The sequence below is a fragment of the Lacerta agilis genome, chromosome 10 (genome assembly GCF_009819535.1).
Source record: "Lacerta agilis isolate rLacAgi1 chromosome 10, rLacAgi1.pri, whole genome shotgun sequence".
NCBI lineage: Eukaryota > Metazoa > Chordata > Lepidosauria > Squamata > Lacertidae > Lacerta > Lacerta agilis.
This window is the reverse complement of record NC_046321.1, coordinates 22,921,468-22,947,230: the sequence shown is the minus strand read 5'-3', so window position 1 is coordinate 22,947,230 and position 25,763 is coordinate 22,921,468. Positions and strand designations below refer to the sequence as shown.

Below are 25,763 nucleotides of genomic sequence, written 5' to 3'. Positions count from 1 at the left end.
CGCTTGAGGCCCAGGTGGCCTTGGTGGCCCGGCGTGCCTTCCATCAGCTTCAGCTGGTGGCCCAGCTACGCCCCTTTGTGGACAGGGACCACCTAACTACTGTTGTCTATGCTCTGGTAACCTCAAGGTTAGATTACTGCAATGCATTATATGTAGGGCTGCCTCTGAAGATGGTTCAGAAACTTCAGCTGGTGCAGAACTCAGAGGCCTGGTTGCTCACCGGAACTAGACGGTTTGAGCACAATACACCAATCCTGGTCCAACTGCACTGGCTACCGATTAGTTTCCAGGCCCAATTCAAACTTCTGGTTCTGACCTATAAATCCTTAAACAGATCAGGACCGCAATACCTTAAGGACTGCCTCTTCCCATATGGACCTACCCAGACCCTGAGATCATCTTCTGAGTCCCTTCTTCGTGTGCCTCCTCCTTGAGAGGTCAGGAGGGTGGCAACACGAGAACGGGCCTTCTCTGCAGTGGCCCCCCATCTGTGGAATGCTCTCCCTAGGGAAGTTTGCCTAGCGCCTTCACTCAGTGGCGAACGGAGCCGCTTGGCTGCCCGGAGCAGCAAACGTGGAGGCACCCCCCAGGGGCGGGGTGTCGCTCCACAGCGCGCACGTGTCATGCGTCGTGACATCACAACGCATGCATCAAAATGAACGGCTCATGTGCAGGATGCTGCATATGCGCAGTCCGTCCGTGCTGTTGCTGCTGCTCCTGTGGCAACCTTATGAGCCGCCGAGTGAGGCTTTTTTACCGAGCGGTGGGGCTCAACATGGGAGTCGTGGGGGGGCGCCTAGTGTCAACCCCCCTCCAGGATGGAACACGGGGTGGAACGCCCCCAACGCCCCCACCTTGCTCTGCCCCTGCCTTCACTATACATCTTTAGGCGCCAGGCAAAATCATTCCTCTTCAACCAGACATCCTATACCCTTTTAAAAATGTTGGCTCTTTTTTGGGGGGGGGGGTTAAATCTGGTTTTTGTTTTGATTTTATGTACCGGTAAGTGATTTTTAATGTGAGCCGCCCTGAGACCTTCGGTTATTTAGGGCGGTATAGAAATAAAATAAATAATAATAAGGGCATTCAAACCCTATTTGGGCATATTGCTCACATATAAAGCCTACACACAAGTAGGGAATGGACATGTTAAGCTCTGCCCCCTGTGTTGCTATCTCCATCGGCTCTTGAGAGGTTGATCGAGATAAGATCCTAAGAACAGCTCTGCAGCAGGATCAAGTCAATGCTCCACCTGTTCTCAGATTGGCCAACCAGATCCCTGTGGAAAGCCCACAAGGAAGACTTGAGCGCAACATCGCACTCCCCACTTGCGGTTTCCAGCAACTGGTATTCAGGGGAGCACTGCCTCCGACAATGGAGGGAGAACAAAGCTATCATAGCGATGTGAGGCCTAAAGCTTCACACCCTTGTCACGACTCACGTGCAGGATTTACATGTGAGCAGGCATGTCCAAATAGGGCTTCAATAGGTAAATGAAGCGATTTCCGCCCCCTTCCCCCGAGGTTTAAAATGAAGGAAACCAATAAACTATTTTTACACATTCTTCCCAGGGGCAAAATATTGCTGGGGAAACACAATGCCCTGGCACACACAACTTTGAGGAATGATTTCTGGATGCCACACGACAAATGATTTGGTGCCCCAAAGAACCCATCTGTTAATGTGGAAGAAGTCGTATTTTCCAATGACCACCAGGGATATTCTAAAGGTTTTCAAGATGTAAAGCACTTTCAGATTTTTTTCAGGGCCCCTTTGCAGGACCAACAGAACCAAGGGAGAAAGGCCTAACCCATAAGACTTCAAACTGCAGGGGCTCAATTCTTGGTAGTTTCCCCCTATGGAAATAACTTCCTGCACATATAAAATTGCCATGCCGTAGAGAAGTGTTCAGCTTCACCTTTGATGACACACTAATTTTCTACATGCAGGGATTTTGCTTTGTTTTAAATTTCATGGGACATTATTCAAACAGCTTTACCGCTTGCTCCTGTTAATCATATAAAGAAGACTTTGGGGTGGGTTGGGGGAGATTCCCCAAATGATCTTTCATGCTATAAATGGCATGACTTCGCATGCAATTAATACAAAGTTCTTCTTAACAATACTTGATATCTATACAGACGGTTTTCCTTGTTTCCCAAAACTTATCTTCATATGCATGAGAGAGGGCAAGGAGTTGTTGCTACTGGTTGCCCTTCTCCAGCTTTTAAAAAATGCATCTCCTTGGCCATGTCAAGGCTAGAAGGAGGAGACACTCTCAGATTGGAAGTGAAGCAGCTGCAGTTCATTGGTTTGCTGATCTGTTCCCAAACCCTACTTTCCATTGCTGAATCCTCTTTACAGGGGTCAGCAAACTTTTTCAGCAGGGGGCTGGTCCACTGTCCCCTCAGACCACTCCCCACGCAACGCCGATCACCCTGGGAGCAGCAGCGCTGGACGGACGGGGTGCTCCCTCGGCCGTGCGCTGTTGCTCCCGGGGCGACGGAGCGAACGGCGGTGCGTGGGGTTGACAAGTGGCAGCCCCTCCCGCCATTCCCAAGCGCTGCCGCTCCCTCCATCACCCCAGGAGCAACAGCACACAGCCGAGCGAGCACCCCGTCCATGCAGCGCTGCTGCTCCCGAGGTGACCGGCAGCGTAGGGAGTGGCAGGAGGGGCCGGCGCTTGTCACCCCATGCGCCGCCGCTCACTCAGTCACCCCTGGAGCAGCAGCACACGGTGTGTGCGGTGCTGCTGCTCCCGGGGCAACGGAGCGAACGGCGGCACGTGGGGGTGACAAGCGGCAGCCCCTCCCACCATTCCCACGCACTGCCGCTCCCTCCGTCACCCTGGGAGCGGTAGCGCACGGCCCGACGACGGAGTGCGCCTGCGCGACATTTCGCGCAGGCGCACTCTGTCGTTGGACCGCCGCTTCCACAGTCTCCTTTTGAGCCGCAGAGCTTAAAAGGGGGCTCTTCGACTTAAAAGGGGGCTGTAGAAGCGGCGGCGGCACTCCCGGAAACGCCCCGGGGGCGGGGCGTCGCGACGTCACAATGTGCCGTCACGATGCCCCGCCCCCGGGGTGTTTCCTTTGCCGCCCCGGGTACCGCGGAGCCTTACTCTGCCACTGAATAACCCAAAGATGCATTTTAAATAAAAGCACACATTCTGCTCATGTAAAAACACGCTGATTCACGGACTGTCCGTGGGCTTGATTTAGAAGGCGATTGGGCCAGATCCGGCCCCCGTGCCTTAGTTTGCCTACCCATGCTCTTTACTTCCTCCTTGCTGTAAACTTGGGGAAAGAGGAGAGGCAGAGATAGGGCAAAGGAACAGATTCAGTTAGGTGGCTGCCCAATGCATTGCAACCACTCTTCCTCTTCTGAGCTCAGGTGCTCATGTGGCAACAGCAAGCTGGAAAGTACAGCCTGCATGAGAGGGCCTAGCTGAGCAGGAAGATCTGCATGGTGCTCCCCAGATGATGCCAGGGTCAAACACCACCTGTCATTTAATGACAAAGTGCTGACAAAGATCAACTTGAGTTTTTCTTCAAATTGTGGAATAACTGTATTAAACCGCACAACTAAGGCAACAACAGGGCCATTCAAGACGGCAGCCTATGATCACCTCACTTCACCTCTCTCCTCCACCCAGTAGCTCTCTTGCTATTTTCACTCCTCTGAAGTGATCTGTGAATGTCAACATGACAGCGTCTGCCGGAATATTGCTCTGCCATGCCCTCCATGCTAATACATATACTGTGCAAACGCTATCCAAAAAGGCGGATGGATGTTAGGCTGAGTCAATCTCTCTTCTTCCTCTTCCCCCCACACCCGCTCCTTCTCCAACTCTCACCCCTTCCTTTAATGCACTATGAACAGAAGATGCCAGTGTACTGATGGAAATTCTTGGTGTGTGAAAAACGTCATCTGCTTAGTTCAACAGTGACTGTGAGAAATCCTGGCCTTATTCAAACATTGACTCTGTGCTTGGCTCCCTCAAAGAAGAAGAAGACGCTGAAGGAATTCTAATGGAGAGGGCTTGGTAAAGATGAGGGAAAGATGAGGGATGAGGAATAAATTTGATTCAGTTCGCATCTAAGTGTGAACCTACCCAATTTGGACTTTCCGGAACAAGACGTGAACCAAGGCACAGGCGTCCTCCCAAATTTGCACTTCTCCGAATTGTGCAATGCAGTTCCTCGGAGAAATAGTGTGTGCATAAGTACATATACTTAGGGAGTAAACTGCACTACAAAAAAAAATGCTTTGCAAACAATGCGTATAATAGGCATAATTGCATACAAAAGAAATGCGTCTTTTGGGAGAAATTACAACAAAAACGCTGATGAATTCTCATGAGGTCTTTTTAAAAAATTGCAAACCGATGAGGAAACATTAAGAACCAAACTTAAGTTTAGAAAAATGAGAAACCGGAAGAAATTGAAATTGGCATACAGTAGTCACCTGTCCTTAGTCAAGATATACGTGGAAAGGAGGGAAAAAAAGGAAACCATATAGCAGAGAACGGTGTTCCCCACTTGTAGCAGGCCAGGAAGCCTTTGCATCTACCCAGCTTGCAAAGAGACTGGAATTAAGGCCTTTTTAATGTGTTTGTATGTTCTTATCTTCCTTCATGACCTTTGGCAATGGGAACAGAAAAGTCACAAGCACATATTGAATGTTTCCCAGCAAACCCCAGAGGCGATAAGTCAGAGCGGTTAAAGCTTACTTTCCTCACCAGTAACATTCCCTGAAAGCGTTCTAAGGTTTTATTATTTCCCCTTTTGGCAGGCTTACTTTCTTCCTGTTGAAAGTTTTATGTACACTTTCCAGTTAGCAACAGAGAGCCCAACTTGCTCGTGTCAATAAATGCTGTTGCCCTAACTTCCTCGGACTCAGGAGTAAAAATGAAAACTAATCAGAGTTCATTTTAGAAGCAGAAAGCAAGGCAAAAGGCATATCGAGAACAATTTTGACGTTCTCGTGTCATAGCCAACACGTATCTCTCAAATGTCACCAGACCCCTCTGAAAATTCCTGCTTAATCAGTGGGAACCCATTTTTGCAAGCCCTACAGTGATTCTTTCCATCACCAAGTAGCATTTGAAATATTTAGTGGCTTGTTAAATCTAATGAGTGAGATTTATTAAGAGTCACTTCCCTTAATAGCTGCCCGCGTTTCACAAAATGTTATTCATTAAGGTATAAATATGAAATAGGCAGCTGTTAAACCTTAATAACTGTGTTTAATAGCTGGGCTGGCATTTCCCACCCTCTGCAATGGCAATACTTCCTCTCCACTGCTAGCAGGAAATGCTACTCTCCAAGGTATTATTAACTTATTTAAAATATATTTTACCCCCTGCTTAATTCTGAAGATATCAGAGAGGTAACAATAGTTAAATAAAATAACAAAATACATCAATAAATATCAAATCACAGAATGAACCTCTTTCTCAGCAGGGTATCACCAGCAATATCAGAAAACCCATGTTTCGTCCCCTAAATCACAACTGATGGCTACATGTCAGCGAAAAAAAAGGCTTCAGACATACTTTAAAAATGGATTCATACAGTATCATTTCAAAACATACTGGAAACAGGAATCTCCTCGTGGTGAAACAAAGCCAGTCATGGTGTTTGCTGGGTACATCACCATTTGAACAGAGATCATTATTCACGAGAGCCAGTGTGATGTAATGGCTAGAGGGCTGGATTAAGACCAGAGTCAGTTCAAATGCCCATTCAGCCATGAAAGCTCACTGGGTGACCTTGGGCCACTCACTGCCTCTCAGTCTAACCTACCTTACAAGGGTAGTGCTCAAACATTGCTGGGGTGGGGGGAGCTGTTAAACTGACTTCTGACTCACAAGTAACCCAACCAGCAATTAGCCAGCATGGGATGAATGGGTGAAAGGCTAGAGCTGTTAAGAGGCTGCAAGTCTCCAGGATGATGATGATGATGATTATTATTATTATTATTATTTCTTTGGGCCACACATATCTGAAACATTATGGCTACCTGCAATTGCTTCCAAACAATATCCGGAAAGGGGGAAAGAAAAGCAACATTAAAAGTCTTAAGGTGTTGTTCCACAGTGTGTGTGCCTATGCGTTATCTCTTCCCTATTTCCCTATCCACAGGAGATGAGAATTCACTAGAGCTCTCAGATAAGCGAAATAACTTTGCAAGGAAAGTGCACAGCTTCTCTGCTGCCTTAATGCACTCCACCAGGAAGCAAGACTATTCATCAGGAAAATAACGGAACAGCGTGTGTGGGATGTGTGAAGAACTGAAGCTACAGCACTAGCGCACTTACCTGGGTTGGATTGTACAGTTCCTGCAATGGGCTCCTCGACCCCTTCCGGCAGCAGATGTCCATTCCAAATGGATTCCTACGTATTACTGGCAGGAAATAAAGGGAAATTAGTCAGGTTCCCCAAATATAAAATGATTCTTAAAGCATAAATTAAAACAATTAACACATTTCAGAAGTGAGGCTGGATTTCTTAAAAATAATAATGAAAGAATTAACCTTAAGAGTGGGTCTGATGGGGTGGGTAGGGTTCAGCTAACTAAACATAAACATAAACATAAACAGTGTTCTCGAAGCGACTGGCATGAGTTTGGCCAAACTGCGGGAGGCAGTGGAGGATAGGGGTGCCTGGCGTGCTCTGGTCCATGGGGTCATGAAGAGTCGGAAACGACTGAACGACTGAACAACAACAAACTAAACATAGCATTATTATAGTTTGTTGTTGCTATTGATTAAAACACCTTCTTGTTACAAAATGCAGCAGCCAGATTAATGGATGGGGTTCTGTTTACACTTCCTATAACCCCCGCCCCATTTTAAAACAATGGCATTGGTTGCAGTTTCATTCACAGTGCTAAAGTCCTAGACAACTTTTCTTCCCCAAATCTGAAAGATCACCTCTTTTCCTACAGACCGCAGCGGATGCTAAGATCAGCTTTTGGTAGTTTCACCACTCTCAGAAGATTTGGCGCAGGTGGCGAGGAAGAGGGCTTTCTCTGTGGCACCCCTAAATTGTGGAACTCCTGCCCCACAGAGATGTCTTCACTATCCATCTTTCATCACTGAAGGCCCACCTCCTTACCGCCACCGCCTTTGACAAGTCAAATACATACTTTTAGGACCCTATACTTGTGACTGTAATTTTTTTAGAAACTGTTTTAATGTTGTATTATAAATTGTAACCCACCTGGGGACCTTGGGGTGAGAAGCAGGTAATAAATCAGAACAAAGTAAAATAATTATATGGAAGGCACCACATTGAAATGGAAGTCCATCAACCTCACCAAGAAACTTGGGCTACCTACCTGTAACTATAATATATTTAATACACTGCCAAGAGTTTGTTTGTTTGTTTTTTAAAAAAAGCAGGCTCCGTGTTGATATATACATATTTCCCAAAAGAGAAACAATGAAAAACGTAATTGCATAGGTATTGCGATCAGCTGACTGTCACATAATTGATTCTGATAGAATAGATTCAATTTGTAAAACACACTGAACTTTACCAAAAGATCTTCAGTGAGTTGAAACGCAAGTTTCAGCTTTTAAATGCCTACCATCTTACAAGGAAGTGTTACCAGCAAAACTGCTAGTGTAAAGTTGGAAAACAGTAACCGGCAAGAAGCCGGTTTTTATCTATGTTAACTTGTCACAAACAATTGGAAACTGCCAACACCTTCTTATCACCTCATTCACTTGCCAGAGCAAGGAGAATCCATCAATCACTCTGGTGCTCTGGAAAATGACATCATCACTCCTACCCTTTAGAAAGTCCCAGGGACACTGCACCATGAATCAAAACCAAAGGACCTACTCGACACAACAAGAGCTGAGCTGATGCATCTCTTTCTTTGTTTTTATAGGGCTTTTAGTGCAGTTCTACCATCTTTAGCTTCTTATATCTTCTAAAGAATCGTTCCCAATCGTCACCTAAAAGTAAATATTCCATCAGGCTGCAGCACCGGGAGGGATGAGAAGCAGGGCAACTGTCTCAGCAATATTGAGAAACCACCTCCCCTTTCTCAACTGTTTCCACCCCAGATGGTCATCGTAAGACATCCGTGGGTGCAGGATAGCTGGATCGACTCTGCCGTCACACCCACCCTGTGATGAACTCCCTGTGCCTCCCCTCTCAGAAACGGGCAACAACAATCAGTGTTTGGAAGTCAGCAAGGGGCCGGTCCACTGTCCCTCAGACCTTGTGGGGGGGCCGGACTATATTTGGGGGGGGGGAAATAAACAAATTCCTATGCCCCACAAATAACCCAGAGATGCATTTTAAATAAAAGCACACATTCTACTCATGTAAAAGCACGCTGATTCCTGGACCATCCGCAGGCCGCATTTAGAAGGCGATTGGGCCGCATCCGGCCCCCGGGCCTTAGTTTGGGGACCCCTGGCCTTGATGGTGAACATAATAACTGGGAAGGCTCACATAGCAGGAGAAGATGGTCCTTCAGACATTCAGATCCTGACCTTTAAAGGGCTTTAAAGGTTAGCTCCGGCTGCAGAAGCAATTACTTAAACAAATTGTGTCCTATCTAACGCTTATCATATTAAAATCTGTAAGAAAACTGCAAAACATCTCTGCAGAAGCGAAACAGAACATACATCTTTTTTTTTGTCTTGAAAGCAAAATAAATGTCTCTCTTTCTCTCCTAATCTAAATTGAAACATTAAAAAGGTAATTATCTACTGAAGGGACCTGCTGCTTTCCCCTCAAAGCAATGAGAAACTCCACAGTCATGGTGGTATCTTGAATAGCTCTAGTAAACAAACACACTAAATGATTTGATTTTCCTTCACCATTTAAAGTATTGGAGATTACCGTGGGCTGCAATTTTAATTAACTTCAGAGGATTTTTAGTCAAACAGCTCAATAGAGCAATTGCTTAAAATATTGAATGTTAAACACATGTAGGATACCAATTGATATTCTGCATGCACAGATACAGGTATTTGGAGGAAGAAGAAGAAGAAGAAGAAGAAGAAGAAGAAGAAGAAGAAGAAGAAGAAGAAGAAGAAGAAGAAGAAAGTTTTCCTCAAGAAAACATTGCATAACATCTTCAGGCTATGCCAGACTTGAGCTCCTAAACAAGTGTTAATTTGGAGTTTTAAGACAGGGCTGAGTTTAAATGCCTTCCCTGACAGCACCACACTTTCTGCCTGCCGCAAAGCTGGATGGGGAATGTTTTGGTGGCAGCAGGACAAAAAGAGGAGGCAGCAATTATGCTTCCCCTACCAGCAGTCTCCAGGGTGAGCGCATGGAGCATTGCCCTCACTCTGATAGGCTTCAGCATAATCCCATGTCATCATTGCCATTTAGACCATCAGCATGGGGGCCAGTGAGCAGTAAACAAGCCAAAGCAAAAGAAAAGGTGAGCCAGGAGGCAGTTTCACAAAAAAACTTTCATTCCCTTCCCATGTGCACAGCCATTCCACGCTAGAGTTGGCCTGTTCAGATGGAGCAATAAAAATGGTTTCCTATCCTGGCTTGCAGAGCAGACACAAACCATACTTCGCCTGCTCTGATTAAACAGCAAACTATGATGTGCCTCCATTCAGGACCAGATGAATGGAACACATGAGTCTATGGCTTCTCCACTTATTCACAAAACACCAAACCATCGTTTGGTATTATGCCTGAACTGTCTCACATAAAACCAAGGCAAGAAATAAGCAGAGCTCGAGCGTCGAGTGGCAACATCACAAAAATATAGTAATAGGGAGCTTACACGTTTTGAGGCAGGGCTTCAAATAAAGGAATGGATGTTCCCGAGTTTTGTATTATGTGCGGGAAGGGGGGGTTCTCTCTATCCACTTTCTGCATAACGTGCATAATTCCATGCACTCATACTGCCTCTTACTTAATAACCTTTCCTTATAGGGGGTTTGCTCTCCCCAACTTGTGGAGAATGATTGGGATGGCAACTGGGGGCAGGCCAAGCTCATCCCCACTCTCCCCGCTCATGTGTTAAATCAGCAGGCCTGAATAGGGCTAGAGCTATTTGCACATTAGGCAAGGGCAGATGCTTCGAGATGCCAAGAAATGTGCTTCTTAGCAACAGCAAGTTTTTTTTTATGTAAGGCTAGCTTGTGAATGCTATATAGCACAGTATACTGTTGAACAGTTGTTTATTTGGCCGACAAATGCACCTGTGCCAATGGCAAAGCAGTTTCCAAAAGAGCTTCTTGTCCTTTTCATCTGCTTCGAGATAAGATAACACCCTGTGGTGTTATATTGACACACCCGCTCACTAAAGGGCAAGGCTGGTTTTGCCCTTGTACTGCTTGGTAGTAGGATCTACCTATGGTTTTCTTCAAACGTTTTCAATGAAAACTTTTTAATAAAGTTGAACTATAGTATAAGTTCCAAGCACACCTTGCGTGCAAGAGATCAAGTCTTTGGCAGCTTGGCTAAGTAAAGACTGGAATTTGCTCTCTAGCTTTAAAATGTATAGAAGAGATGAGGGAACCTGTGGCCTGCCAGATGTTGCAGAACTGCAGCTCCCACCATCCCTGACTATTGGCTATGCTGGTTGGGGCAGATGGGAGTTGAAGTCCAACAGCCTCTTGAATGCCACACATTCCCCGGCAAAAGAAAATATAAAATCAAAAAATCCTTCCAGTAGCACCTTAGAGACCGACTAAGTTTGTTCTTTGTATGAGCTTTCATGTGCAAGCACACTTCTTCAGATACCTACAGGCTACCTACCTGTAACACAGTCCCCGTGTTCAGTACATAGGCTCAATTGGTACATTATGGGTAAGGAAGGTTACCTACAGTGATTGGCCAGCAAACTAGAACTTAAAATCATGGTTTAAAGCAGCTTTGCAAGCCATGGTTTTTATGTCCAAGCTGACAAAACTGTTAGTTTTGTCCATCACTCTGCACCTCAGAGATGGGAGTAAAGTTATTAAGCTGAATGCTAAGAGAACAGAAGCAGACAAGCACATCTAAACACTGTTTAGCCAACTGCACATTTGGAAACTCCAATAGATGTTTGGGTTACAATTATGGACGGCATGTAGTTTGTTGTGAAGTTTGAAATGAGTCATAAAGTCTTGCTCTTTTATTGTACCCCTAAGAAATGATATAAAACCTAAACCTACTATACATGACCCATTCTGTTAAGACAGATTTACTTTCAATGTGATGCTTATGAGGATTTCAGTACACTGATATTCCTTCCTTGAACCTGAAATCTGTGTCCAACCCTCACTGACATCAACTGAGCCAAAAATTGTGCAGTCATGTGTTGCTTAAAACAATGCCCAGCTGTGTTGTGCAAGCTGAAAGCCTATGCTTTACTTTGCTCACCCTACCCCTCCCCACACCTCTTGCCAGTCACAACTACCTTTCATCTGCCACACTCTTAAGCCTTCCCCATAACCACTTCCTTCCATTCAATGTGAATGGGAAATGTGATATCTGGGCCAACAAGCAACTAAAGGAGAAAGAAACTTGATCTTCATCTTCACCAAACAAAGTCACATTTGAAAACCAAGGGATGGGGAACCCGTGGCCCTCCAAATGTTGTTGGACTCCATTTCCCATAATCTCTGTCCACTGAGAATGCTGGCTGGGACTGATGGGAGTTGGAGTCCAACAGCACCTGGAAGGCCACAGGTTCCCCATCCATGACCTAGTGAAATATAGAGCTCTGAAGAACAGCAAAAGGACAAATCTGCTTTCCATCATGTGAAATTTCAAAGGGATAGGTACATTTAAGTGATGAGCTCGTCAATAGCCTTTCAGCAGACTGGACAACAGGAGAATACCATGAAAAAATCCGAGTGTAAATTGTGGTTTCTACCAACACGGGTGCAGAAATAACAGCTTGACCTTTAGAATGCCAGAGTCTCAAACTCCCCATTGGTATTTCCATTGAAGCATAGCACATGTTCACATTTCCCAAATCTTTATGTGAATAGCAGCATCCGCTAGCTACTGGCTTTTTACTCTCCTTGGTAATACTTTATTTACATTTTTTATGCTGTCCTAATTACTCCTTGTTTGTATCATAAACATAAACAAATATTGGGAATTTGCTTAAATTAACTGCATCTCATCTTACTTTTCTAAGGATATGTTAATATTTAATTTTTCATTACACAGATGCAAAGCAAAGTGACAAAGCATCCTAATATCTGGTTGCTTAAAACTCATATACATGTCAGTTGCTGATTGTATCTGTGCTAAAGATGCCCATTTACATCTTGTTTGGGAGACGCCATACATCCTGCAGTACAGCATTAAGAACATGGAATAAATGGGACTGAAACACAATCAATTGGGGGGACGGGACTGTAAATGGTAACAAAAAAATTAAGCCATTCAAGTCACTGCTGCTCTTAGCAGTGATTTCAATGCAAGTAACACCCAGTAGGTATTGGATCCAAAATCTAATGACAGTAGGTTTAAGAGAACTGAATATACCGATAGTTCCTTTTGCTTACCATTGTGTCCACATGGCATTTCTTTTGCCTCAATGTTCCCTCTGCTGAAACACTTTTCACAGGCTTTTGAAACAATAAAAAACCTGTAAAACCTATTAATCTGAGCCAAATCACTGTAGCCACAAGCAAGAATCCCTTTTTAAAACCGCATTTGACACTCACCAGCTGTGTGCTGCGGCGCCACCACTGCAAATGGTCAGAGGACAGTACTGCAGCTGCCATTTCAGCAGGGATCATGTGACCCAAGAGGCCAATGGGGTTCTACTTGCTGGCTGCAGCCCGGATCGTCAGTTTGAAGAAGAAGAAGAAGAAGAAGAGTTTGGATTTGATATCCCGCTTTTCACTACCCGAAGGAGTCTCAAAGCGGCTAACATTCTCCTTTCCCTTCCTCCCCCACAACAAACACTCTGTGAGGTGAGTGGGGCTGAGAGACTTCAGAGAAGTGTGACTAGCCCAAGGTCACCCAGCAGCTGCATGTGGAGGAGTGCAGACACGAACCCGGTTCCCCAGATTACGAGTCTGCCGCTCCTAACCACTACACCAAACTGGCTCTCTCAGACACGGACTGAATTCCCCCTCCCTTTCCTCCCTGCTTGACTGCCTGCTTGCCTCAAAACAAACCACCAGCCCTGACACACAGCTTTCTTCCACAAAGCAACTTCATTTCCCCCTATGATTCATTAAGCACTATTATTCTGGGGCTCGCCAGGCTTTGAGGTTTGTTACATGCAGTCTAAGACTTCAGTCTTCCTATTTATTTTATCCCCTGTCTGGAAACTAAGCATGCTAGGAATTTATTATTAAATATCTGTCTAGCAGATTGTAGTTTGTTTTCATTTCAAGTCAAGAACAAGATAGGAAGATCAAAATCTGAAGTATGTTTTCATTACAGTTTTTCTACTGGTGATATCTCTTGTTGGGCTCACATCTACTGTGATAAAGAGCATACAACCTTCTTTGAGATGCCCGTTCAAATTTCTAGCCTGTCCTTGTATCTAAAAAAAATAAAAATAAATGTATATGTGCACAGCACACTATTTACTTCATGGCCTTAAATGAAAAACGAAAGGAAGTGGGATTGGGTAATTGGTCTCTTCTGGTTCTTAGGAATCACGAAACAGAAACTGTATCTGCTATGTATGCTAAAGTTACCTTTAAAAATCCATTGCTGGTACTGTATATTGGTTGGTACAATGCACAGAGAGCATTCTCTCTCCCCACCCCGCCCACCATTCACTTCAGGCTCGTTCCATATTGCTTCTTACCAGCACCATGTTATTTCTTAGCCAGAGGGAACCACAAAAATATAAGGAAGTACAGAAGTCATAACTTTGAAGGTGGGTTTCTTTCTGAATTATTATCTGGGTATTTCAGTACTCAGAAGTAGTGGGGAGGTTTGTATGAAGATTTATTTTATTTTTATTTTACAGGAGTAGCCATGGGCAAGTCACCACCTCTGAAGCTAAGCTTTCCCTCCAGGGAGCTGTTAGGATATGTGATATGAGGAAGCCTAGAACTCGGGAAGTGCTTGAGGAGATATTTAAGTGGAGGCTGAATGGGCAGCTGTCCAGGATGCTGTCACTGAAGATTCCTGTATGGAGTGGGAGCCTTGAAGGGACCCTAAGGTCCCTTCCATCTCTAATATTCTATGATTCTATGGATGGTGCAATAAAACTGAGCGTGCTGTGTGTCCTGATCAGAAAGCTCCAGGTTATTTTTATAATGAATTTTATCACACCAAGAGCTGGTTCTCCCTACCTCTCCCAATTTTATCCTAACAACAGCCCTGGGAGGAAGGTCAGGGAGAGAGAGAGACACACACACACACACACAGAGAGAGAGAGAGAGAGAGAGAGAGAGAGAGAGAGAGAGAGAATGACTGACCTAAGCTTCTCCCCCTCATTTAATCCCCACAACAAGCCTGTGAGGTAGGTTAGGCTGAAAGGTGTCATAACCGAGTAAGGATTACGAACCCTGGTCTCCCAGTTCCTAGCCCAACACTCAAACCTCCACACCACACCAGCTATAGTGGAGAACTGTGTAGATAGTGTTTTAATATCAGAATACTGGTAAGTCCTTGGTGACCATTTGCTTTTTAAGGATCCCATCTCAGTCTCCAAAATTGGGTGGAAAACCAGGTCTTTGTTGTAATCATCCTTTAAAAAAATAAAAAATAAAAATCAGTTTGTGGCCTGGCTGCCTGCTCTGGCATGCAGCTTGCTCAAAAAGAGAAGAGAAGGAGGGCTTTAAAGAGAATAACTGCTTTGGTGACCTATAATTTTAAAGGCATCAATCCAGAAGTGTGGTTAGAATGTGAAAAGGTCACCTGCTGCTGCTGCAGCTGCATCTTGGATCACAACATTTCAGGATCCCAAACAGATACGCAGCCCGAATCAAACTGCGAGTCACTCAACAGAGTTTTACTAGAACAAAATTAAAGCAGCACAGTGTCAGGCGTTCTCAAGAATTAAAAACTGGAAATGGAAGGGCAGGCCCGGCGCACCTATTAGGTGTGGCAAAGCAGTCACCTCAGGCAGCAGAAGCCCCTGAGCCAATAACACCACCAGGGACAGTGCCAGTGAAACGGTGTAGGCATCATCACAGATTTCCAGCGAGATCTTGCCGAAATCTTGTGAGATGCTGCCAGAAATCGGCACCAATGCCAGCACTGCTTCTCTGCCGGTAGGTGGTATGGTGCTAGTGCTGGCAGAGGCAGTCAGCGAGGCGGAGGTGATGGGACGGGCAGCATGGCAGAGCGAGGTGGCACTTCCCGTTTGGCCTGGGGAAGGGCATAGCTCAGGGATAGAAAGCACATCCTTTGCATGCAAAAGGACTATACAGCCTGCAGTGTGGTTGCTTCAAACTACCCTCAGCCTTCAGACAAAGTATTGGCAGCCAAGCACTCACATGAAGCAAAGAAAGCTGCATTCAGGCTCCTCTTTTCAGAATGAATAAATTCAACTTTGCATCTGTCAACAGCACGTGAACAGACTCCGATTGTTACTTGCATGCAAAGGGAATGCATCTGAGCTCCCCACCTCCAGCACGAACAGGTACAGGCTCTACTCTCCCTACCACTTGTAATCAGGGACTGGTGCATCATACCATGCCCTAGGGATTACCTGCTCAGTGTAGCTATTTCACTGCCTGCTGTACTTGAGAACTAATCTCGATTTTGCTAGTATGTGACCTGAGTTTAGAAATGCTCTACACATATATATATAAAACCACACTAGTGGTATGGGATATGCAATTCAATAGCAAAGAAACTGTACAACCCTTTGACACGCAATCGTGCATCTATGATTTGGGGGGTTGAGGGGAAATGAATATTCCAAAGTTAGTATTTCATAGGTTCTTTGACAGGGCACACCATTGGAATTGGAAGCAGCTCACTTCCCTTCATGGAGTGTTATTTGCCATTTTACTGCTAGACTGCAAGCAACAGGTATTTGCTGTTTGTTTGTGGTTTGTTTTGTTTTTTTAAGGTTGTCTTCACAATGAAAACTTGTGAAAACACAAAAGCTGCCTGTTGTGGTCTGGGAATTGCCAGACATCCAGGAGGCTTTTGTTTTCAGATCAGACTCCAGTGTAGTAAATTCAAATCTTGCTACATGGAGGAGGATTTCGAATGACCATTTCTCCACGTGAAAAAAGCACTCAGTGATCACCTTTACCATGTCAATCATGAACAGGCCTATAGATGTGTGTGTGTGTGTGTGTGTGTGTGTATGTGTTGTCAAATTTAAAGAGAGGAGACAGAGTGTGTTTTTTTGTTTTTTAAAAAGAAAATAAAGAACCTCCTTTCCAAAAAAATTACCTTTGGTAGGATATTTCTGAATAAAAGCAAATCCCTAATTCCTAATTACCACGGAATAAGATTCACACTGAAACATTCTGGGCTTTTGGATCAAATTTCATACTGTCCCATACAGAACTGTTTCAGATTTACAGGTATTTTGTTTATTTGGGGTGCCCTACTGTTTTCCATCCCATTATGATAAAACTTGTTACACCACCATATACTGTAAAATAAACAACATTTATATTGATTTATCATAAACATGTGGACAAGCTAACACATAACCATACAAACAATAACATGGAACATATTCAGTATATAAAAAAAACAAATTACAGAGATGCAGTTCTATATAGTCATGATTTTAAGATGAGTCTATGTAGCCCATCACAAGTAGAGAGCCTTCAAACTTAGACCCTATTAAAAGCAAATCAAGCACCAATTAATATTATGTGCTCATCAATTAATCAACCACAAGCTGACTTGACTAGTCTGATTAAATATAATAAAGCTCAGAGCCTACAGGCTCACAGGGGGTAATTTTTAAATGACCCTGTAATGAAAATAGGCTGCTTTATGTGTGAAATTAGTTGCATTAAAAGGAAAATAATGCATTCAATTCAACCACCTCCAAAAAAAAAATTAATAGCCTATACAATTACAGTAAAAGCAATGGGTACTAAAATATAAAAAAGAAGCTTACCTGGATTAGCAAATTTATTGGAGTATGGTTTTAATATGAGTCTTAGCAGAAAGAAGCATGGGAAGACCGATGAAGAATTCAACTAAATCTAAATGGATTTTTAAAATGAAGCTTAGCTACCAAAGACCAGCGATTATTCTTACTTGCTCCATTTTTGTTAAATGACTGGAGCTGAAAAATCACAGGCGAAAGTAGATGTGACAAAGCTAATGTATCTTTGCCTTTAAATGCAAGGTTTTACCACAGTTCTATTTAAAAAACAAAACAAAAATTGCCAGTGTAAGATAGAAGCAAAAGAAACCAAGGACGTGGGGAAGATTTATCCTTCCAGTCCCACTGTGCTTCTGATCAAGATTGGAACCAAACGCCTGCAATCCTCATTGGATGGCGGGGGGCACACACATTGATGTCAATAGTTCTCCCCATTCAACGCAAATTTCAGGCACAGGGCCCTTCTAATGTGGATCAGGACCAGAACAGCTGAAAAATATTTAACCCCACTCCACAGGCTAGGAAGCAGATCCAGATTGCCCCCCCCCCTTTCATACACACACACACACACACAGAGAGAGAGAGAGAGAGAGAGAAAGAGAGAGAGAGAGGCAAAGGTATGTAGCTACCATATTATCTAGCCTAACCTTCAAACTTAAGCATCAGAGAGGTGCATGGAGAAAACACACAGACCATTCCCATCACCCTAATGGTAATTACAGGTGGCACATCGCTTGCATTTTACTGTATATCAAAGGCCACAAAAGCTATGCCTAGGCTTTGCTATACATTTAACCTCAAAATACATGACAATGCAACTGGGTCTGGGCTACATTCACAAAGCCATCTGCATGCAACAAACAGCAAAAATATGGAAGTGGGCCACAGTTCTGAGGCAGCACAGCACATGCTCTGTAGCACAGAGGAAGTGGTCTCATTGGGGCAGGACTTTGCGGCAGGTCCGGAGCCCCATTCATGGAATGGGGGGGGGCGCACAAGCACAGCAATAGTGACTTATCACATTTTCAAGCAGCATTTTTTTTTAATCTGCCCTTCACCCTAAGGCCCTAGGGTGGGTTACGACTTAAAATTCAATATTAAAAACAGATTAAAACAAATTGCTATGCTATCCTGGTTCTCCAGTCACAGAAAACAGGAACTATTCACAAGTCTGGTGCTTACACCCACAATCTCAAGTCTCCCCGGCCACATACTTTACTCTCTTTTAGTTCTAGAAAGACTGGTGGGGGGACCTGTAGTCCTACGGGTGTCATTGGACTGCACCTCCCATCAGTCCCACCCAGCATGACCAAGGTAAGAGGTGATGGAAGTTGGCATTCCCACCCAAATTCTAGAGTGAAAGCATAGCTCTGTGTCTCCAGAGCACCGGCACACCAGTGATTTAATAACGCCTTCACTTCCAATACAAGCAAAAGCAAACATAGCCTACCCATAATAGCTGCATTTGTTAGGGCAAAAGCTGCCAGTGTAATGTAGCTGTTGGAGTGCCAGACTAGGGCCTGGGAGACCAGGGTACAATTCCCCAGTCAACCATAAAGTTCACCAGGTGACCTTGGGCCAGTCACTGCCTCTCATCCTAACCTACCTCACAGGGTTGCTGTGGGGATTAAATGAGGAAGGGGGAGAACCATGTACACCACACTGAGCTCCTTGGAGAAAAGATGAGATATGAATGTGATAGATAAATAGGATCAGGGGTTAAAGAGTAAACCACAACCTTCTAACAAACAGAAACTCTTGCTGCCATCTGGCTGGCTCTGCAATGGCAGCACAGTCACCACAAGTGTCTGGGAAGCCTTTACCTTCATTTTTATTATCATCCTTCTTCTTTTTAAAGAGAGCTTGCAGCAGGCTTTCTTGGCTTGGCCTCACGAAAGGTAGAGATTTGCAAGCTTAATTTGGTTTTGGGCAAGGTTAGGTGCCTGAAAAATTGGAGCTTCAAAATCACTGCCCCCTCCCCTTGCTTGGGCAGCCATCCAAGGTAAAATCTTGCAGAGTCAGGACAGGATGGAGCCAAAAGCCTTCACGCAACTGCTCTCACTATTCTCTTTAGAGAGCATTGGGAAGATCACTAAGCAGAGATACCTTGCTAGGACTGTGCTGAGACAAGCAGTTGGGAAGACTGAAAGAACGTTGGCTGCTAGAAAATGATCTGCTGCAGAAGATTAATGGTTCTTATGTGGGTTCGAGAGACTCGGGGACAGAACTGGGCAAAGGGCAGAGAAGCACCTCTGAGTAAGTGGCAAAGATCTGAACACAAGCAGAGGTAGCATTTCAACTTCCAACTTGTGGATGGTGCAACAAGCAGAGGCTGCTCCATCAGACAGTAGCCATTTTGTGGCACGTGATTTTTAAAGGAAGTACGTGAGGAAATACCCCAGCGGGGTCAACCTGACTTGGGCTGCAGTCTGAAAAATTTGGAAGTCCCAAACAGGCAACTACACAACTCTTTGAGCCAGTGTTCCCACATCACAGAAATATCAAGTAAGACTATTTGTCCATCCAGCTCAATACAATCCTACTTACTGTGACTAGGAAAACCTCTCCAAGGTCTCTGGTAGAGAACTCCATGGCTCTGTAGCTCAGGGGTAGGGCAATCTATCAATCTACACACGCAATGGATGCACAAACCTGTCCATTTCAGTTTCTCACTGCTCCAATCTTGCATTCAGTACTCCACATTCCCATATCAGTTAGTGATTTTGTTTTTTAAAAAAGAAGCCCTCATGAAAATTCATCAGCACATTAGTGTAGATTTCTCATAACTTAGATATTTTTCTATGCAATTCTGCCTATCGTACACATTTTTGCATGCCAGTTTTGCAAATTTTGTGTATGTTATTTTCACCAATATATGCTTTTTTATGCACACCTTACCCTATTTTCATATAGATTACGTACTCGACTGAAGAACAACAAAATTCGGAGAAGTGCAAATTTTCAAAGGATGGCTGTTTCTCAGTTCACATATTGTTTGGGAAAGTGTGAATTAGATAGGTTTGCCATTAAATATGAACTGAATCTAATTTGTCCCCATCTCTAACACAAACACACTTTTCCGCCTTGCAAAGTTCTTAAATGCTGGTCCACTGAAGGTCATAGCCTAGGAATCTCAAGTAAGATGCAAACCATTTCATAGTTTGCTCTCTTATCATATTTGCTTAAACAGATGTCTTTCCAGCACAGCTGATTAGCATTCTGAACAGCAGGATCACTCTCTATCTACCTACCTTATAGTACATGAAAGGGAATCTCATTAGCAAAACATCAGTAGGTTTACAAACAGCATTAACAATTCCTTCTGCTCATCTAACACCTTCCTTTCAGAATTTCAAGGCACTCTGATGACAAGTAATTAAGTTATGGCATACCCCCAGTAGGGAGAACTCTGATTTTTTTACCCATTTATATTACCATTCTGATTAAGAAAAACAAAACAAAACCATATGTCCGGACCATGCTTTCCATTCACCTGCCTTGCAGCAGCTCTCACATCCTGATTAGTGCTAAGATACATATTAATCCCATGCTGGTACTGTATGAGCATGTTGCCCTTACTTATAATATCCTTTGCTCACAGCAAGAGCAACCCACAAGTCCCCTTTCGTACAGCAGAGCTAAAGAACAAACAGAAGGTGTGCTCCTAGAATGCCACCCTGAGAAGTTTCTGTGCCCAGATACCATTATCTATTTTGGGGGTTCCGCCATTGAGTTTACAGCTGCAATCCCAGTCACAATTGCTTATTTATAATTTGGTTGTTGGGCGGTCCACAAACTTGCCTAACATTAACGGATTTTCCCCTGATTAGTCTTATTATTTTAAAAAATCTACTCCAGATTCAGAGACCAAATAACCTCCCCTTCTTCTCTCCATTTCCCCTTTTTTTTAAAAAAAAAAGGAGAGATGATTTAATTAAACTTTAATCCTGTAAATTTGTGGACTATGTAAAGACATCTTATTCAGTAACTGGTGCCAGGATGGAACAAAGATGTACCATGAGTCCTTTTGAGTTTATTTCCCCACCATTCTGCCAAGGAGCTCAAGATGGTATTGCAAAGTTCTTCCCCACCCACTTTTATCATCACAATGACACCGTCTGGTAGGTTAGACTGAGACACAGCAATTGGTCCAAGATCATACCATAGACTTCATGGCCATGTGGGGATTAGAACCCAAGTCGTCCCAGTCCCAGTCTAATACTCTAAACACTGCGACAAAAAAACCTGGTGGTACCTTACAGACTTAACACACATAGGCTTTTGTGGAAGGACCTTCCACCTCAGAGGAAGGAGGAGGAATGCCAGTGCTTCTGCTGCATTAGCCGTGGCTGTCATGACCCTGGAGTCATGTCCCTCATTTTTGAGGAGTGAGGGGAAGGACATGCAGGTCCAGTCCCACAGGTGCTTTCAGATTAACCTGTGAGGCCTACTCAACAGCCTGAAGATGCAGCACCACAATCTCTGTCTCGGAGGACTCGACAGCTAAAAACCCTGAGGCTCCTCCACAGTAGCAAATGACTGAAGGAGGCTGGGTCCTTTAAGTAGAGCAGTATTTTGCTGCTCAGGCGGTGCTAACTATTTGGCTACACGAGCCCCTGCTGCTGTAGTAGGACTCCGCTCCAGCTTATTTCTTCCTGGAGTAATGGCAGAACAGGCTCATTTGTCCAGCATCCTGTTCTCTTAGTGACCAACCAGATGCCTGTAGGAAACCTGCAAACAGGACTCTCCTCTCCTGTGTTTACCAGAAACTGGTGTTCAGAAGCGTTACTGCCTCCCAATTGTTTCTCAGACCACGGCAATTGCAGAGCGCTGCGTTTCCCAGAGTACAGCATGAGCCTTGCCTCTTTCCTGAACCCTGCCCCCCTTTGCCTCATGAACCTTGCTAGGCCTCACTTGCCACACCACAGAGCCCAACAGTGGCAAAACTGCAGGTGGGGGTGGGGAGGCAAGGAAGCAGCAGCCGTGCTTGCATACAGTATGAGGATGCAGGCAACATTAGTGCTGACCTAGTAGGGTAGAGAGACAGAGTTCCCTTGTCCAGTTTGGGTGGGGAGTATCAAAAAAAGGAAGCACCACTACACTTTGTTTTGATGTATGGCAAGCAGCAATTTTTCCTGGTCTCCATGCCCTTTGAAGAAAGCATGTAATAGGATCTTGTCAGGATAGGAGAGTCCTAAAGTATATATATTTTCCCCTGTATAACTGTCCATCACAAATATAGTTTATCTGTGAGGGAAAGCCAGCGACTGCATAATTTCATGGTTGACTCATGTTTTCAGTGGTTTCCAAATTAGAGGGAGCTACACAGAAGCATGGAGGTGAAGGTAAAGAAGAAGCTAAAGTGTTCTTAATTATAAGCCAAGCAAACAATGAATATAAAGCAATGGCTTTATTTATATCCTCTCACATGCATGGGGTCAATACCACATGCCTCAGATGCGTTTGCTGCATTATACCCATACTACAGGAAAATTATCAGGCTCTATCATTTCCAACTCCAGTGCATGATGATCGTGTTTCCTGCTCACATTTGGATATTTCCACCTTAGAAAAAAAACAGCACATCCTTTAAAACAGGGTTGGGGAGCCTTCAATCTGCAGCCAGATTAGACCCACCAATACTATATCCCCACACCAAATACCATATATATTTATTTAAACAATTTATATACAGTACTGAGTAACCAGAATAGCCTCTAAGTGGTTTATAAGGATACAACACAAAAAGTAAACAATCAGTTAAGCTACAAAATCAAACATCAATTAAAAATCCTGCTGTAAAAAATATTCAGTAGGTGCTGGAAGTTCAACAGAGAGAGGGCCTGTTTGACCTCAGCTGGAAAAGAGTTCCACAAAATTGGGCCCACAATACTGAGGGATAGGAGTCATGCATTCAAGCCATGAGGGAACACTAACAGTGACTCCACAAAGATCTTCAGGATCATGCAGATATAAGGAATGAGGCAGCCCTTAAGGTAGTGTTTTTCAAACTTGGGTCTCTAGCTGTACTACAGCTCCCATCATCCCTAGCTAGCAGGGCCAGTGGTCAGGGATGATGGGAGTTGTACTCCAACAACAGCTGGAGACGCAAGTTTGAGAAACACTGCCTTAAGTAATCATGGAGCAAAGTTGTTAAGCAAAGCTGCAAAATAGTGCGATAACCTTGAGCTTGGCCCTGGTATGGGGAAAGGCAGTGAAAACTTTTGAGCACTCGAGTTATGTACTAACGAGAGCCTGTCTCTGTCAACAGTCTAGCTGCAGCATTTTGCTCCAACTAGAGCCTCCAGACCAGGTCCAAGGGTAGCCCCACACAGAGGGTGTTAAAATAATCAAGTCTTGAGGTTATCAATGCATAGGTCACAATAGCCAGGCTATCCCGGACCAAAATTGCTGTACAATGTCACGAGTGGAACAGGTAAAGTTGGGGTTGCAAAGCTTCCCTGGCAAGCTGGGTTTGCATTCAGCGCCTTTTAAATGTTATGCCAAATGCAAGCCCAGGTGGTGTTTGTTCCACTATTTCTGGTGCATGAATAGGACTCAAGAGGCAGCTCTTCTGTAAAACATTTGGGTGTATAATTGGTTCAGCAACAGACCTCCAAATGGCAAAACACAAATAAGTATAGCATAACTAAAAGAAACAAAGCATAAATGTGTTACATCCATGGAACTATTCAAGCATGTGAATTTTCAAATTAGCATATAAGGATTTGCAGGACCTACTTTTGATAACTACGCCTTCTAATCTTGCAGAATAACTTAACACATTTTTGTGTTTCAGAAAAATAAAAAGGTGGAATAAGATCGACAAAACTTTGAACATTCCTGGGATTATGAAAATAAAAGCACTGTTAATACACTTGCAAGTGTTTGCTCGCAACAGTCAAATTAATAACTGTACTTTCCTTTGACTACTTTAACAAAAGAGAGCGGGAAATGGTCAGCTACACTTTTGGGCAGCAAGTGCATGGCGCTGTGGTCTAAACCACTGAGCCTAGGGCTTGCCGATCAGAAGGTCAGCGGTTCGAATTCCCATGACGGGGTGGAGCTCCCATTGCTCGGTCCCAGCTCTTGCCAACCTAGCAGTTTGAAAGCATGTAAAAGTGCAAGTAGATAAATAAGTACCGCTCCAGCAGGAAGGTAAACGGTGTTTCCGTGCGTTCGTCATGCTGGCCACATGACCCGGAAAAACTGTCTGTGGACAAATGTTGTTGGCTCCCTTGGCCAGTAAAGCGAGACGAGTGCCACAACCCCAGAGTCGTTCGTGACTGGACTTAACTGTCAGGGGTCCTTTACCTTTACCCTTTTTTGCATGGCCAAAGCAGTGCTCCCAATCCCACACAACAATTTAACAACCTACTGTGAAAGCAAATATAGTCCTAAAATGGAAACAGCTAAGCATCAGATTCCCATGGCCCTGGAATCTCTCTCTTCCCTCTACTAGACTGTTTTAAAAAAGAATCAGTGTCATCCCTAGAAGGACCAGTACAAGGTGGAAATGCAGACATACAATAGTTTTTGAATTACCATCCAATATACGGATTTCCCTCTTGGGGAGCCAATAGGGTCCTGGCTGGCCTTACCCAATGGATGCTTCAAGCTTGCTCCTCCATTGTGTGCAATATATTGTGAAGAGAAGCCACGCAAACACAGGTATTGTGACTTCTAGGACCCAAGCACCCAACTGACCTTGGCTACATTCCTGCCTCTGGCCTCTCAAATCATCATTTGCTGCTGTAGCTCTTGACTTCGGCCTGACCTGGGCTACATAATCACATCTGTCACTTCCAGCTGACCACTCAAGAGACTGACTTCCCCATTCAGTTTAATAAAACATGTACTTAATATATATAAAGTATATTTTTGAACAGGAACACCACAGGATTCTCTCCAAGACTACACTGTAAAGATGCAACAAAATGAGTTAACCACTCAAATCTGTTTGTTTTTAAAAACTCAAGACTGCCTTCCTTCAGACTATCTCGAGGTGAGCTAACCTTGCTTTTGCTTTAGTGTGATCCTTAAAAAAATGGTTACTACTTGCCCCTTTATCACAGTGATAGGGAACCTGTTGCCCTTCGGATGTTGTTGGGTTCCAACTCACAGAATGGCCAATGGCTAGGGATGATGTGAATTGTAGTTCAGCACCATTTGGAAAGCTACAGAGTTAGATTATAAAGGAACATTCCATTTACGCTGTTCTTCTACTAGCAAACGCACCACCCCCCATCCTCCTCTGCCTGCTGTGTAAAGAGGTGGTCTAATGGGGTGGGGAATGAAACAGAATGCAGAAGGTATGCCTTGGAGTCATTAAAGGAGGATACAATATCCATACCAACATTGTGGCCCCATTTATAAATTGCTATCCTCTACTGGTGGCACTGTGGTCTAAACCACAGAGCCTAGAGCAGGGGTCTGCAACCTTTAAGACAAAAAGAGCCACTTGGACCCGTTTCCAAAGAGAGAAAAAAAACTGGGAGCCGCAAAACCATTGCGGCCCACAAAAATATAAACACCCAGAAGCTCATAGCACAATTTAGACAGGTAATGAAGAGCAGGTAATGAAGGCAAAATGGCAAAATATCACGAAACGCTCCCCCCCCCCAGCCAAACAACAAGCACTGTATTAAAGGAACTGTCCGAACGCCTAACGCTGCAGGGGCAAATCTAGAAGAAGAAATCCAACCCCCCAGAATACTTCCGCCCCATGAACAGCACAATGCAACCCTAAAAGTTTAGCAAACTTATGCAAA

General features: G+C 44.2%; 1 protein-coding gene across 6 annotated transcripts in view; it reads right to left on the bottom strand.

The window, feature by feature from the left end:
- LOC117053660 (carbohydrate sulfotransferase 11-like) overlaps positions 1–25,763 on the bottom strand; it is a 115,891-nt gene that overhangs the window by 36,761 nt on the left and 53,367 nt on the right. For all 6 annotated transcript variants that reach the window (XR_004427428.1, XM_033161618.1, XM_033161617.1 and 3 more), the window contains one exon: positions 6,320–6,405. Coding sequence is in view for 5 of the 6 variants with exons in the window: in XM_033161618.1 (XP_033017509.1) it covers positions 6,320–6,405 (86 nt within the window). In the remaining variant the exon portion in view is untranslated. The remainder of the gene's footprint in view (positions 1–6,319; positions 6,406–25,763) is intronic.